The sequence below is a fragment of the Eutrigla gurnardus genome, assembly GCF_963514095.1.
Source record: "Eutrigla gurnardus genome assembly, chromosome: 15".
NCBI classification, from domain to species: Eukaryota; Metazoa; Chordata; class Actinopteri; order Perciformes; family Triglidae; genus Eutrigla; species Eutrigla gurnardus.
This window is the reverse complement of record NC_139938.1, coordinates 4045938-4061844: the sequence shown is the minus strand read 5'-3', so window position 1 is coordinate 4061844 and position 15907 is coordinate 4045938. Positions and strand designations below refer to the sequence as shown.

Genomic DNA, 15907 nt, shown 5'->3' with positions numbered 1-15907 from the left:
CTCCTTTTGGAGTGGCTAGGCTGAATACCAGAACACAGGATATGCTTGCAGTGCTCTCAGTTTCACAGCAGCAGCAGCAGCAGCAGCAGCAGCAGCCGTGAGGACGACACGCTCTGCAGTCAAGATGAGTGCTGGGGATGTGGTCTGCACCGGCTGGCTCATTAAATCCCCCCCGGAGAAGAAATTAAAGAGATTTGTGAGTAGGAGAACACTCCAGACACTTGTTTATGTCCTCTACCAGCAGTAGAAATACCAGGCTTGTCTTGTGTGTGTCTGTCGGTGTGTGTGTGAGTGTGTGTGTGTGAGTGTGTGTGTGTGTGTGTGTGTGTGTGTGTGTGTGTGTGTGTGTGTGTGTGTGTGTGTGTGTGTGTGTTACGGTGTGGAATGATAATTTAGAAACACACTGTGGGTTTGTATGCCTTTTTTTTTAAAGTGCTGTAATCCTCCTTTTGACATCGTCTTCCTCGTTTCTATAATGGCACCTTACTCTTGTGTTCTGGCTTTGTGGATGCACTTTATCGTCCTGACGACAACGACAACACCGATATGTCACAAAGTCAGACCGACATGGAAATGAAATCCTACAGCAAGTACATGTTGTTGCTTACACGGCCAGTGCTGTGTTTTTGTGGTTGTTGGGGTCATGTGATAATGCTGGGCTGACCACTCACTCTGCTGTGTGTGTGTGTGTGTGTGTGTGTGTGTGTGTGTGTGTGTGTGTGTGTGTGTGTGTGTGTGTGTGTGTGTGTGTGTGTGTGTGTGTGTGTGTGTGTGTGTGTGTGTGTGTGTGTGTGCATTGTGAAACATGGGAAGTAATGTCAGCGTCAGTCAGACAGACTCAAGTGACGAGAAGAAACAGTCCGGCTATATGACGGCTGTTTGCACTTCCTCTGTACCAATGGAGGAGGAGGAGGAGGAGGAGGAGGAAGAGGGCCATTTGTCAACACTAGTGCAGGGAAAGGGTGGGTGGCGGTGTGCGTTGAGGTTCGGGATGAGAAACTTATTTTAGCACGCTATGCAAATCCTACTGATGCTGTTTGGTTTTGTTGTTTCAGACAGATAGGAACGGCACACTATCTGACTCAGTATTCAAATGTCAAGCACATGCTGTTAACTCATCACGGTCAAATGGTCTTGCTCTTGTTGTTGTACTCTAATGAAATGAAAAACATTGCAGAGTTTAGTTGGCGAATGTGCATCTGCCTGCCGTGTCCAGTCCACCACACTGCGTGGTGAAGTCGGCCCCAACTCACAAAAGAGTGTATTTCTCGTGTCGAGACGTACTGCACATTATTGCTATAGGACAAATATTTTACAATAAAAACCCTCTGTTACTGTTCATAAAATAGAATATCTATTCCTCAAGGTCACACAGGAAAAAGGAAAATAGAGAAACTATTGCAAATCTCATAAATGAGATATTCCAATATCTCATAATAAATGTTGCTGATGCCATAATTGTAAGACTTCTGAGAAATGAATTAACCCATAAATGCATTTGCCTTTAAGGCACTTTTCCAAAACAATCTCCTCAATCTCCACTTATCAACATCACATGGTCTTCCTCTGTGTGACACCAGCGCTGATCACCTGTCTATACTCGGCTCATATCAAACGCCATTCTCTGAGGAAGACCATGAGATGTGATTGAGAGCTCTGGGTGAAAATAGTGAGTGAACCATGAGTAAAGATCTTTTACCTCAGCTTGTTTTTTTCTTCTTTTTTGTTGTTGTTATTTCTCAGTTGTTCTTGTATTAAACATGCATGATATCCACAGCGGGGGGGACTTTAGCCTGCAGGTAGCTGAAAGATTGGATATTAATGAAAACCTCCTGAAGTCTTCTGTCAGTTTCTACAATCACCATATATACAAAACAGCAGATTTTTTTTCATATTCCAAACAATAGGCTCGAATAGCCATCTGTCTAGTTACGGTTTCCTCTTAAACTTGGCAGTCTTATTAGGCGGTAAGTGTGGTGTGTCTCACCATTTCCTGGTACAAACACATATTTTACCAACTGACTTGTGCAGGAGCGGATTACCCACACGCAGAACAACAAAAAGATTTTCTTTTCAGTTCACACCACAGAAATATGAGGTGGGGGGCCGCCCCGACAATGCACACAAAGCCACAAAACCAAGTGGGAAAATACGCTTGCAGCATTATTACTCGCATGATTTGCTTCAGTAAGGGCTGTTTTTTAAAAATGACACCTCATTGCGCTAACACATTACAAGTAGATCTCTGGAGCTATAAATACCTGCTAACAGTTTCAGCGTTACGTTTTCAGTAAAAACAGAGTGACCAAGAAACTACTGTATAAATACCTCTTTGGTTGTGTTAGACATTTTCTGCTAAATACAGTGAACTTCCTCTTCTCTGTACTTCTGGGAAATGTGAGTTGAGGTTCCGCTTACTGACCATATCAAAAGCAAAAAAAAAAAAAAAGAGGTTGCTAAGTTAGCTGCTAATACCTATCACGACTAATAGAAGGGCGGGGGAGGGAAAAGAGACGTTACTGTGAGAATTGTGAAGTAAAAACGTAACATACGAGGGGTTTTAAGGTTAAACTCTCCAATAACTCCAAGGTGAACTGTTTGCTCCCTCTCCCCTGCAGGCGTGGAGGAAACGCTGGTTTGTGCTTCGAAGAGGTCGCATGAGCGGCAACCCCGACGTGCTGGAGTACTATCAGAGCAATCACTCCAAAAAGCCCATCCGCACCATCGACCTGAAAGAGTGCGAGGTCCAAATGCTGAACGGGCAGCTGAGGGTTAAGCGAGACTTCCATGGGAAACACCTCTTTGTGGTAAAGACCTCATCTCGTGTTTTTTACCTGGTGGCCAAAACTGAGGAGGAGATGAACAGCTGGATCAGTAGCATCGGTCAAATTTGCCAGTTTGGTAGCCTGGAGGATGCAGGTAAAAAACGCCACACTACTTATTCAGTTTGAAATGTGGTTAAAGCGCTTTGACAAAACACCTGTCTGGTTGAAAAATCACAACGCGCTGGTGTGAAAGAGGAGGTCAACCCGTGCACTAGTTGCATTTCTGTAGATTCGCCCTGCTGCTCCAGAAGGAATCGGTGTCACTTGACCCCACGCAGGAAGTGGCGAACTGAAAATAAAACTTCAGAAGGAGGTCGAAACACAGAGTGTTTGTTTGGTGGTTCACACGAGTGGGGTTCAAACAGTCAACTGATAGCTCGCACCGTTTTCTTCAGCATCAAAGTCCTCAAGTTTCAATCTGTTGTGTCTTGTCGCAAAACATCCACACACAAAAACTTGTCAAAAGTATTTCATTTTTTGTTTTAATGGAGTTCCCAAAGATACCAGTTTCAGGCAACATTTAGAAAATGATGAACACATCTGGAATATTTCCACGGCACTTGTAATTTCTATTTTCAACAAAGCGGTATAGTGTGTGTGTGTTTTTATTTATCTCAATTTAAAAAAGCAAGACTTGAAGAAGTAATTTCCCATCCATCTGAATGACTCATGTTTGTGGTTGGTCTAGTCCGTTTTAGCGCAGCGTTTATACACAGCTGTGGTTTTTCCAGATACATTTCTCTGTAAGTGAGCTCCTTAATCTACATACAATCACAAACAGTCATTTTCATTTTTAATCATTGCAAAATCTTCTGGAATGGAAATTCATTGAGATGAGCGCCCCCGTCAAGCAAAGTGCTTAAAAGTGTTTCTTGATAGAAGAGAACACACATTTGTAGGAGACGTCAGAGTGTTGTCAGTGTGCAGAAGATGTTTCTAACTGTTGTAGTTGCTGCTGGCCTGTCAGGCAGCCTCGTGTCGCTGCTGTGTGAGAGGAGATAACAGCAGATCTCAGGAGCTAAGGTCCCGCTCAAATTAAATGATAAATAATGACATTTTTTTTGGATCATGTCGGTGAAAGCCTGGAATTAAATGTCATCTTTCCATCAGTCAAAGCGACGGTTTTATTGCCTTTAATTGACCAGTGGCCCCTCTATGTTGATGACATTTATGTCCATATATACACGTCTTCTGCTAACATGATGACTTATGATGCCGTTTTGACCGTTAACTCCTTCCAGGGAAAGCAGGCTGTCGTGTGCAGACATGTCTGTTGGAACACTGTCATCTGTGTGAAGCAGATAGAGCAGCATGCTACCACCAACCTCACACGCTACCCAAAAAACACCGTCGGTTACATCGCTAAATTATAGATACAGGTTGTTGCTGTGGGTTATTTCTGTAGAACTTTAATTTGGGGGGGTTTTCAGGGAATAGGACTACCTGGATCTCAAAAAGACATCTGCTTCGACGGCACCTCATAACTTTTGCAAAAGAAATATTATGCGGCGTCCACAAGAGAACACGTACGTCTGTTAAGGGTAGCAAATGTTTTATGAGAACATGCAAAGGCTTTGGGATTTCTTTACCCCCCCTCACATGGTTCTGCAGGGAGAGCCTTGACTCGTGGCCTTGAGTGAAATGGAATGAAACAAATTTCTGAACGAGAGCCAATCTGACTAAAAGATTGGAGCATATGTAAACAGAACAGGGGAACAGGGCTCTACTTTCAAGGTGCCTGCAAAAAAAATAAAAAATACCATTCCTCTTTTCCAAATTCACCCGCTCCATTTGTAGTATATTTTTAATGTAATGTTGTAAAACCCACAGATAAACGTGTGTGTGTGTGTGTGTGTGTTTGCATACAGTTTGCCCCCCCGGATGGCAGTTATTCTTATCAACTCTTAGTGGTCGTAACGTTTCAGAAACCGTGTCTCTGCTTGTTCTCGACAGAGAGCTCAGAAGAAGGCTTCCCTCACACCCCCACCTCCCTCCACCCGTCACCTGACAGCTCGGACCGGCTGTCCGTATCCAGCCAACCGGACTCCGGTCATCCACTGGACTACCTCTTCCTCTCGCAGTGTGAGACGGGGAGCGTAAGCACTAGTAGGTATGTACAATCTGTACAACCTTTGACACCACAAAACGACGGCAGAAGTTCATGTTTAACAAATGCACTGTTTTCATTCTCCCACGTATGTAGACGGGACAGCTTTTCAAACTCCGAGATCTCTCTGGAGCAGAAGTTATCAGACGACGCCGTCAAGGACATTGTCCCCTCACCTCTTTACAGCAATTCCTCTTCATCCTCCGTCTTCCATGCCAGCCCCAGTCCGTCCCTGTTCCTCCACGGGCGGTTGACCAACCCCCCTTTGAGCGCCCCGTGCACCTCCATGGCTTTGCCCTCATCCTCGTCCTCGCCACTGCGTCACTGTGCCACGAGTGTTTTCCAGTTCGATAAACCTTATTCTTCTGCATCGTTTGAGGCGACGAGCGACAGACAGCCTCCTCCGCTGCCACCAAAGTCTAATCACCTGTCAGAGCAGCTCGCCGACGAGGGGGCTCACGGGCCGAGGGCGACGAGCGCCCGCCTTTTCTCGAACCCCTCCACACTGTTCCTCAGGAGGACCTCTTTGTCAAGTCTGGACCATTTCAGAATAGGTGTGTCCTGAGTGGGAAAGCAGCCATGCAGCACGCATTACACACACCACTGAGAAATCCCAACAAGGTGATTCATAATGCTGCTGCTATTATATCACAGGGTTTAGTTAATCTCTTCTCTTTTTCTTTAAGGAGATGCTGATAGCAGATCGATGAGGAACAGGAGACAGAGCCTCAATCTGGTAAGTGGTCATTTTTATTCTAGGGGAAAAAACGTATTGCTTGTTATTTTGGGAAAATATGCTTCTTCAGGTTCTTGCCGAGAGTTAGATGAGAACTGACAGTTAGCTTAGCTTAGCCGTTTCATTAGCTTCCTGGAGTGTCTGCTGGTGATAACAGCTGGGATACAGTTAGCTTAGTCTACCATACCTTCGCTGGTTGCCGGGGCAACCTCACAGTGACTCCAGAAAGTCACGGAACCTGCCCAGTAAATAGTCCAGCACATGACAAATCAGAACCACGGATGAAACAAACAAGATATATTAATTAGTGAATTTTAAAGAGGTGCAGATTTTTGTTAGCAAGAGCCAGGCTAGCGGTTTCCCCGTTTCCTGTCTTTGTGCCAAGCTAAGCTAACTGCTTGCTGTCGCTTCATATGTACCGTCCAAACGTAGAGAGCCATATTAATCAAATATTCTTTGGAGATTCTACACACAGTGGCTTTAACAAACATGTACCAAAAGGGCAATACACGGTGCTTGTCTGACCTCATGATCATTGTCTTTCAGCAGCCCACACAAGTTCATATCTACCAGGATGAGTCATATGTCCCCATGGCCTCCCCGTCTCCCTGTGCCACCACCACTCAATGTGATGGCTACATCCCCATGAGCCCCGTGGCGTTCAGTTTCCTCAACGCAAGCTGCAACGACGAGTCCTCCACCACTGGAGATCTCGCGCCGCCTCCGATCCACCGGCATCTCAAACCAAGCCTGAGGAGAGGTGAGAGTCATAGCAGGCCTGATGGGCTCATGTTCCATGGTTTGATATTGTGTGGACAACTTTTTGTTAAACCTTTAACAGGGTTACTGTATACTGTTGTATAAAATGAGTGAAAATAATGAAAACTGAATATACATTGATGAGCTGAATATACATTGATGAGAAGTCAGTGCAAGATTCATATATCATACACAATGATTTTAAACCCCCAAAAAACGGGCCTTCCTGTGGCAGATGAGGGAATTACAACCAGTCCGATGACTTTGCCCTTTCTTGGTCCACAGCTCGACCTCCACCTCTTGACTTGAGAGGCCTCTCTACAATCACAGAGTGTCCCACTCATCTCCCTTTGAGCAGAGCGATGACTGAATCATGGTGAGAGCGGGAAGAGTCTCTTTATCCACAGAGTGTAATAGCAGGTTCCAGACAGGTGTTTCAGTGACGGGACTGCCGTTCCATTCACAATTAGATCTCATTGAAACTCAGATTTGACCTTTTTTTTTTTAAATTAAACATTTTTTTTGCATGGGTTTTAAATATGCTGACACGGCTGAAGGATAATGTCCTGCTTATCAGTTTCTATTTGCAGAGCTTTATAGCTGGTTGCTCACCTGACATTCATGTTCTTCCTTTTCTTTGTTTTTGAATAATTGCAGCTTTTCAGTGAACTGTTTACCGTTTGAAAGAAGACTCGAGAACGTGGAGAAACCAAGAGATGAAGACACAAACTGCACTGCCAAGGTAACTACTTACAGTCATGAAAAAAACAACACATATGTAGCGACTTGATTATTAATGGTATCAGCTTTCTCTCTCAGAGACTGAAGGTGGCTGTGCATTTATTTTAATTCACTAAAAATTTATATTGGATAAAATAATCGATCATGAGAAGTAGCTCTGATGGTAGTTTTTGTTTCACAGAGCACTAAAAAAAGAACTGACATTCTTATAATTGTAGGACTATTTTTGTGTGGAAGCTAAGAATGTGGGTGTGTGTGTTTTTAAAGTCTTCTGCTCAGCAAACTGTAATCACACTGGGGACCAGCTGGGATGTGAGCATCTGTAACAGTGTGATGTTGTATAAGGCTGTCTCTGGAAATTGTGCATATTTAATTGATTTTCCTGGAATAAGTCATAGAAGAGTCATGAGGAAAAGCATATTAGTCATGTATCTCCTCTTGTACAAAAACATGCTGACAGGCTGCAAGTGGATGAACTCTGGACACAAGTAGTTTCCTGTGTTTTCTTAAACTCAGTCTGAAAGTGAACAGTCTAAGGCCACCTTTTGATTCAACCAGTGATTTACTGATTATGCAGCACATACGAAAATAGCTTATAGGTATCTCAGATCTGTTTACCGGGGGAACAGTGATGATTCAGCAAGGTCAAATCCATTTCTTTCCCCCGACAGGAGTCAAAGCAACATTTCTGTCTCAACTTTGATGGAGCGGTTCAACCCTGGGCGAGAAGATCAAACCTTGACTATTTGTCACTGGATTTCAATTCTGGTTCGCCCTCTCCTGTTCAGAAGGTTGGTGCTGATCAGAAAAATGACAGAAGTTAACTGATATGTTATTATATAAAAAAAGAATATCTCCCATTTTTAAGTTTTGCACCATTGTGCAAGAATACCTTAAAAGGGATTTTCTTTAAACGTATTTCAGTTGAGGCAGCCCAAACTCAGCAGAGGAATATCATTACAGTCACAGTATTGCTGTTATTTAGATGGCTCTCCTCATCTCTCCCTCTCTCATGTCCAGCAGAAGCCCTTTCCGCCGGACGACCACAGGGTGGATTACGTGCAGGTGGACGAGAAGAAGACTCAGGCGCTGCAGAACACAAAAATGGAGTGGACTGATGTCCGGCAGTCAAAAACTTAAATGGAACATATATGCTGAAATATCAGGAACACTTGATTTCAAGAGGACCAACAACAACACCAGCGAGGAGGACATACCGTATACGAAGAGGACCAAACCCAGTTTGAAAGCACTTTGAAAGAAAATGAAATAAAAGTACAAAGTAAGCAGTTGGATGTTTGTTTTGGGGTGGAAACACAAAATTGCACTGTAAAACTCAGTAGATCAATATTGTAAATAATACCAGATGTGCACTGTATAACATTGTTGTTACCCCCCCCCCCCCCCCCGTAGCATAATAGTTGACCAAACTTTGAAAGGGGCACCATCTTACATCATTTAAATAAACATGTGACTAATAATTGTGATTGTAAATAAGACAACTATTTTAATGACAACTTGTTTTATATATTTCTCCCCGTCTTTATGTACCATAAAGCAAAATGAACCATCCTGAGCGTTCTCATTCTCCTGCTCCTTCTGTGACCTTCATATTGATGTTCACTCATTCACTGGTACTGTGATTACTCCAAGAGATTCTGGAAACAAGACAAGCCCCTTTTAGACACATGATTCCGCCATAATGGCGGGAAGGCGAGTCAAATTATGCCGCGAACTGGAGTTTAGATAGAACTTTGTTTGCACGTAACGCCGTAACGGTGTGTGCGTCGGCCGTGTGACGTATTCAATGAGCTCTGATGCGGCTCTGTGACGACTTCCCCGTCAGAGGCGTAATATTCTGCGAGTGTTTAGTCTGATGACGGGGCGGAATACTCCAAACGAAAAGGACATTAGCCCCTTTTAGACCACCTTTTCCTTGCGGGAGTGGTTACACTGATTTTAAGACTTGTTTTAATGAGGAAATATATCTATCAAACCATCATCATATGTTGTATTGAAATAACTTATTGTTCTTTACAACAGCTCTTTTTTTATTTTGTATTTATTATGTTCGGTTTATTTATTTATTTGTATTGTGTCTTTAGACCCATGTATGTGTGTGTCTTCCACCACTGGCATTTTCTTATGTTTATGCGCTGATAATTATGAATAAAGTTTTTTTTAAGTATTTGAAAACACACGTCAATGTGTTTTCGCTACACCTAAGCAAATGAAAACGTCCAACCTCCCATTTTAAATAAAGGTTCCCTTTCCCATACAAATAAATAGAACCAATTTAGAGAAAATAATAATAAATAAAACAAATAATAGAAAACATATGTACGTTAACAGCATGTAATACCAAACTGCTCATACGTAAAACGATGAAAACAAAGTCATATTATAACTGCGTTATAAAACACACGTTTCACCGTGGCGTTACACATATTGCGTCACTTACATGCGCCAAGAAGACGGTCGCGAAAGGAGATTTGGGTAAATTACCTGAGAAGTCGGGAGAGGAAGTCATGCTGTTTTTTTGTTGTGAACGTCTTTGTGCGTGGCTAAACTAGACACATGCGTTCAACCCTGTGTCGTTGTTCTTCGTATTTATACCGCGATGCGGTCTAACGTCACCGGCCGTTAGCAGCTGTCACGCCGCCGTTACAGCCGCAACCTGCAGCTGGTTAGTTCACGCTGCTAGCAAGCAGCACCGCGGCTAGCTAGCGGCGGCTGGAAACAAATGAAACCGTGTATGGTGATAGCTGCTCCGGGGCCCGACTCGACCACATGCCGACGGCAGTAACGTGCAGTTAAAGTTAGCTTCAGCAAAAAACATGCAGTGAAAGGTGACTTCCTCCTGGGCGAGAAACCGACGCCAGCACGGCGCTAGTTTGGTAAGTTTGTTTACCTTTTTGCGACATCGCTTGGATTTAGTAAAGCGGCTTTTTGTTTGGGTTTACGTGAGACTGCGGTCTCAAACTAGGTCCGTTAGTTGGGCTGAATTTAACGTTAGCTGCCGTTTATTCTCGTTGCTACAACTCTCATTTAAAGTACACGTTTGACCCACCTACTGTAGAAGTCACCATCACAGCTTTTATTTGGTCCGATTAACTTTCTGTCACTTGTGTAGCAAATTGTGTCCCTAAACCTAAATGCAGTAGTTTTAACTTGCATGCACTCTCATACGAAACAGCATATTGGCCTTAATAACATATTTGCAGAGGTATAAACAAACAATACAAAGACAATAAATTCAGTATGAGTAGATGTATGCAGTGATTAATGCATAAAGTTTCTTCAGCCTTTAGCGTTATATTGATGATAGATATTTGTTGTATTTATTCTGGTTTGATGTATCTACTAACCAAAGTAATTTGCTCAAACTCTTCTGTTTATTTATACATTTTTTTTCTTGGCAAACGATTGGCTTGGATGTCTTAATATAGAGCGAACCTACTTGGATCTAAGTCGGCAACAAACATTGTCAAAAAAGATGACACGGAAGAACATAAAATGGTCAGGACAGGTGTAAATGCAGTAGGAGCCCAGACAAAACATTACATTTAAGAAAAAGAAAAGCATATTAGACAACAAGAAACTACAGAGTAATAACTTATGCGTAACTTTTAGCTGATTCTCATTTCCAGTGGCCTGAATCGATTGCATGCACCTCAGGCAAAGGAAGGAAACTTTTCTCTTAATACACAAATAGATGACAGAAGTTAAAAAGCTGATGGCCACAGTGTTACAGGAGACCAATCAGTTAGAAGTTCCACCCTCCTCATGGAAATATTTTTCAAAGTACAATGTGGATGCTTCATATTTACGTTACGGATGCTCAATTAAAACTGATAATTGATTTTCGTCTCCACTTTCTCGATACAGCGCCTATGTCAGATGGAGGACAAATTCCCTGCAGTGATCCAGTCAGCTGATTTCGGACACTCAGCTACTATGCTTTCTGTTGGACTGCTCATATAAACGTGGTTAACCATGGCTTCTTGTAAGGTAGATGAGCTCCCGAGCCATGCCAAGGACTCGGCTTCGGTCTCGGCACAGCTTTCCCGACGCGGCCCCGACGACATCACCGAAGAGCCTCATCCGGATACGATGAATGCTACGGTGAAATCCCAGAAATCTGGAAAATTTAGGAGGACTGCTCTGACTTTTTTTGGAGTTCGTAAAAGTATCTGTATTTTACCTAGTTTTTTTGGAGGTAGGAGTAAAAATCCTAACAAGTGTTCTTCTAAGAAAGGACTCAACAAAAGCAGGACACACGATGGGCTGAGTAAGGTCAGTCATGACGACGGTCTGGGCCATCGGTACACCTCAACTAGAGATTTTGAGTACCACGGCCAAAGGGACTCTACTGGAGAACTCCACAGTAACTGTCGCAATGAATGTAGTCACCCCACCGCTGAGCAGAAATCCCTGACTCTTACCCGCCAGAAAAAGGGTTTTAGGAGTCTTTTTCAAAGTTTTAAGTATCACAGAAACCATAGAAATGTTGGATCGGATAAACCTGAAATGATTGCAATGTCCACTCATAGCTGCAAGAAAGAGGTGCCTGTTGTCCAGGACAACATCAACCAGTATGTCACAGAGTGCCTGGGATCTGAACCCGATGTGCCTGACTTTGCGGATGTTATATGCAACGTTTCCATTGGGCCTGAATGTATTGATGCTGGTGAGATGCCGTCAGAGAAGAGTGTGGAGCAAGAAAGCCTAAAATCTGAGCTTGAGGATGAGATGTCTGAAGAGGAAATGGAGGAAGTGAATCTGATGGCTGGAGTTTCCAGTGAATTGAAGGAGACTTCTAGAGGACACAGCGAGCCTTGTTTGAAACTTCAGACAACGTCTGAGCCTGTGTTGAAGCCCGAAACACCTTCTGGCTCATCGGATCAGCTAAACCTGATTTATGGAGACGTTGCATCATTGAAGAGCTTTGACTCGCTCACTGGCTGCGGTGACAATATTGCAGATCAAGAAGATGACAGCATCACAGAGAGCACCGTTTCTGGAGAAAGGAGCCGAAATGGAGGAAAGAGGGCCTCTTGTTATCTTACTTATCAGGGTGGCGGTGAAGAAATGGCTTCACCCGAAGATTTGGATGAGGAGTGTCTTCAAGATTTCTGGGGAAATAATGCATCCGAGGAAATCTGCTGTTCTTGCAGCCACGAACACACAGATTCGAATGCTGACTTGACAAGTTCTCACAATATGGACTTACTGAACAGTAACAGTGCACAGCAAGCCAGTGGCATGGACACTTCTTCAATTGCTGATGTGTTAACTCCTCAAAGTGAGCATCAAGAATCAGTTCCAAATAGTGATGAGGGCTACTATGATTCCACGACCCCGGGGCCGGATGACGGACAAGAAAAAACGGACAGACTAAGGGCAGAGCGACTTCCCAGGGACAGTTACAGTGGTGACGCGCTCTATGAACTTTTTGCACCTGATGAGAGTCTCATCAGTCCACATTATGAAAACAAACTGCCTAGTTCCAAACAGTGTGAGTATTTAAGTGAGCCAGTTGATGTGTCAGATTCTGCCTTTGTTCCAGACATGAATCGATTACAAATAAGTGGCGAACTGTATGAAGTTCGCGATTTCCTGGAGATGCCGAGCACATGCAGCAAATCCTCAGAGGTGGCACAGAGCGCAGTTGGTCGGCAGGAAACGGGCGTGAATAAAAACTGTAATTTGAATTCAAAACCACAAGCATCAGTCAACAAGAATCAAACAGAGCCAGATGTATTCGATGAAAAGGGAAATGCACCTGCTTCCACTGAAAACAGAGCAAAATCCATAAATGCTAATTGTGAGAAAAGGCACAGCAGTGTGTCATTCGGAAGCACATCCGACCCAGATTTTGAAACATTTTGTGAACCCAAAGAGCAACATCTTGAGGAAAACAAGCCTGTTGCTTTGCCATACAAAAATATTAGTTCTCAGTCTCCGGACAATAACAAAGACCTGGATGATGGACAAACTGTGTGTTTCTCTCAGGCTCTCGTGGACTACACAAAACACTCTGAGATGCTGAGCAACTTGCACAACAATGTGGATGATTTGGAGACCAACTCCGCCTTCACTCCAAATATGCAGGCCTTACCTACAATAGTGACGTTTGATGTAGTGGATATGCATAACGAGGGTGAATACGATGAGCAGATTCACATGGAACTGGAGGAGGACATTTCATCGCCCTATCAGGAATTTGAAGAAAGCTACCTGCAGAAAGATGCATTTGCCGAATGCGACTATCAAATGTTAGATCTGTATGAACAGAACCTGATCAGTAATACATGGGCAATCGCTAGTCTCCCACGACACCTAGGCCTTACAAGAGTCAGTCAGCCCATGTCTAACCCGCTGACACTAGACAGGAGAAGTAGGTCCCTGGATACAGAAAGCCTTGAGTTGAAGAAGCCTGACACATGCAGAGAGAACAGAGCTGCTATCGTTTCTTGCCCTCAAACTGAAAAGGAGACTGAGAGAGATTCCTCGCCATATTACAAAAAGAATGTACTCGTGTCTGCATCGGAGGTTGCAGACAGTAGCAGCATTATGGCCTTTTCATGGCAAACAAGGTCAGAAATGGCTTTAAGCCTTCCTCTGACAGATGGGGAATTCAACGAAAAAGTTCAGTGTCTCGGCAAAACCCAAGTAAAACGCAAAATATTTTCAAGTTCATCCAGCAGTGACAGTAAATCGCAACTTTGCTCCAAGCTGGCAGACAGAGTGTCCTGTGACTTAATTTCACAGAACACAGAGCTGTACACCAGGCAGTGTCACCTCCCTTCACAGTCCGATTCTTGTTTACATCATAGCACCTTTGTTTATTCTGGAATGATGGACGATGAATCCGATGATGTTGATGAGGATGGCTTTGGCAGCGCTGCCGCTCATTTGCAATCGTACAATCGGCGTGGTAAGAGCAGAGCCGTGGCGAGCAGGGAAGGAATATCGAATGCTGGGAGTCCTCTGAAGGCAGGTGTGTCTAAAGACGAAATGGGCGTCCTCAGTGAAACAAGAAAAAACAGGGATGTGGCCTGCAACAAACTCCCCGAGGCAACCTTCAATTGAAGGAGTCTTGGCATTAAGATCATGTGTATATGTGGTAATGGGGGATTTTATGTTACATCCAAATGAGTAATTGTTAATGAATTGAAATTTGAAATGATTCTGAAATGTGGAGAGCTGTCCCACACAGTACAATTTGCGTGCCGCATACAGGTCAGTCTGTTGAAAGTATTTAAGCAACTAATAGTTTTGTTTGCATTGAAAATGCTCATAGATTCATCTCATTAAGCTATTGAATTTCATTACAATGTTTGTACCCATATGTAGGTTCACTGTCCAGGTCTCAATAGTAATCTCAATTTCATTGTCAATTGCCTCGAAACACATGTATGCTTTAAGTGACGGCTTATGTTTGTGTTTACTGTGTTTTTTTCCTCTTTTTTTTTTTTTACCCATAGCCTCTCTTAACACCAGTAAGCTTTATGTTGGCCTATCATGATGCTCAAAATGACTGTTTCTAGACATGTTTTGATTTACCTCATTTCAGGACGGATTGGGTTTAAGAAACAATTAGGGAATATGGCAATCCACAATATAAAACATGTGTCTCGATACCCTCACAGGGTGTATTTGAAAAACATTCAGCTGTTATTGTATTTGGCTTAATCTCACAACATCTTGACAGCTAGTTCTTCCCGTCAACCCAGAACAGGATAAGCATCTATAGGAAATGCACAGATGGACTGATAAGTCTTGCATCTTAACATCAGCTGCCACCTCATTTACACTGTTGCAATGCATCTCATTTCACATGCAGTTACCCTGTGTATGAAGTGCTTTGCATAAGATGTTGAAGAAACGGCCAGAGTAATTAAAATAATAAAAATAAAGAGAGGAGAAAAACAATCTAGTAGGAGGTAATAGTCTCAAATTTGAAAATGATGCACTCCGTTATTACTGTGCGCTTGTGGAAACGTAGTTTGTTTTCATTCTGAAACGTGTCAAAAGATAAGCTGGTATCTTCACCCTGTATCTTTTTTTTCTTGTGCATTTAATGTTTGATCGGTCAGATGGTAAACTGTCAGATGATGTAGTTTTTTATTGTGTAATGTCGAACAAATGTCAAAGAATTTGTATTTATATTCTCAGCTATTTGTACACTTAAACATTGTATTCAGAATGGTTGTTACAAATTGGCAATGTCCTTTTTGTTTTGAGTTGTTGTTTTTTTTATTAAGTTACAGCCAAGTTACATGAAGGGTTTCCACTTGAAAAACTGTTACTGTTTAAATCAGAGTAGAACACTGCCTTATACTAAAATAAACACGACAAGACATGTTTTTTTCTATTTTCATTTCCTCTCACTTGTTCATATTCAGGGTCACATGGGAACCGGGGTGGGGAAACCTTGGCAGATTTGCTGTGGTGCTTAAACACCGGCTAACACATTCACACTGATGCCTGTACACAGTTTAGTGTTTCAAGTTAACCTGAACGCAGAGGAGAAACTATCTGTTTCCAAACCAGGACTTGCCAGGAGTCGACGCCAAGCTGCCAGGACACAATTTAGAAATCCCACGCTTGCATGTACAACATATACATAATTTATTTTTAATGCATTACTACAATGATCTGTTAGACCAAACTTCTGCATTCAAATTGTCTGGAAATCAGTAGTTTGGAGCAAGTCACACAAGGCTGTATGTT

At 42.9% G+C, this 15907-nt stretch overlaps 2 protein-coding genes across 6 annotated transcripts; both read left to right on the top strand.

Moving 5' to 3' along the window:
* Window positions 1–8740, top strand: gab3 (GRB2 associated binding protein 3). Of its 5 annotated transcripts, none has more exons than XM_084028894.1 (10): window positions 1–196; window positions 2619–2919; window positions 4779–4935; window positions 5029–5486; window positions 5622–5668; window positions 6218–6428; window positions 6713–6803; window positions 7085–7169; window positions 7840–7959; window positions 8189–8740. In XM_084028894.1, the coding sequence occupies exons 1-10, from the start codon at window positions 125–127 to the stop codon at window positions 8306–8308; spliced, it is 1662 nt and encodes a 553-aa protein (XP_083885020.1). In that variant the 5' UTR covers window positions 1–124; the 3' UTR covers window positions 8309–8740. The 5 variants fall into 5 exon arrangements, with proteins under 5 accessions (XP_083885020.1, XP_083885019.1, XP_083885018.1 ...); XM_084028893.1 differs by having other exon boundaries at window positions 6215–6428; XM_084028892.1 differs by having other exon boundaries at window positions 5619–5668.
* A 914-nt stretch (window positions 8741–9654) lies between these two features.
* Window positions 9655–15548, top strand: LOC311025771 (APC membrane recruitment protein 1-like). Its single transcript, XM_084028861.1, has 2 exons — window positions 9655–10065; window positions 11057–15548. The coding sequence occupies exon 2, from the start codon at window positions 11165–11167 to the stop codon at window positions 14261–14263; it is 3099 nt and encodes a 1032-aa protein (XP_083884987.1). The 5' UTR covers window positions 9655–10065; window positions 11057–11164; the 3' UTR covers window positions 14264–15548.
* Window positions 15549–15907: the final 359 nt, after the last annotated feature.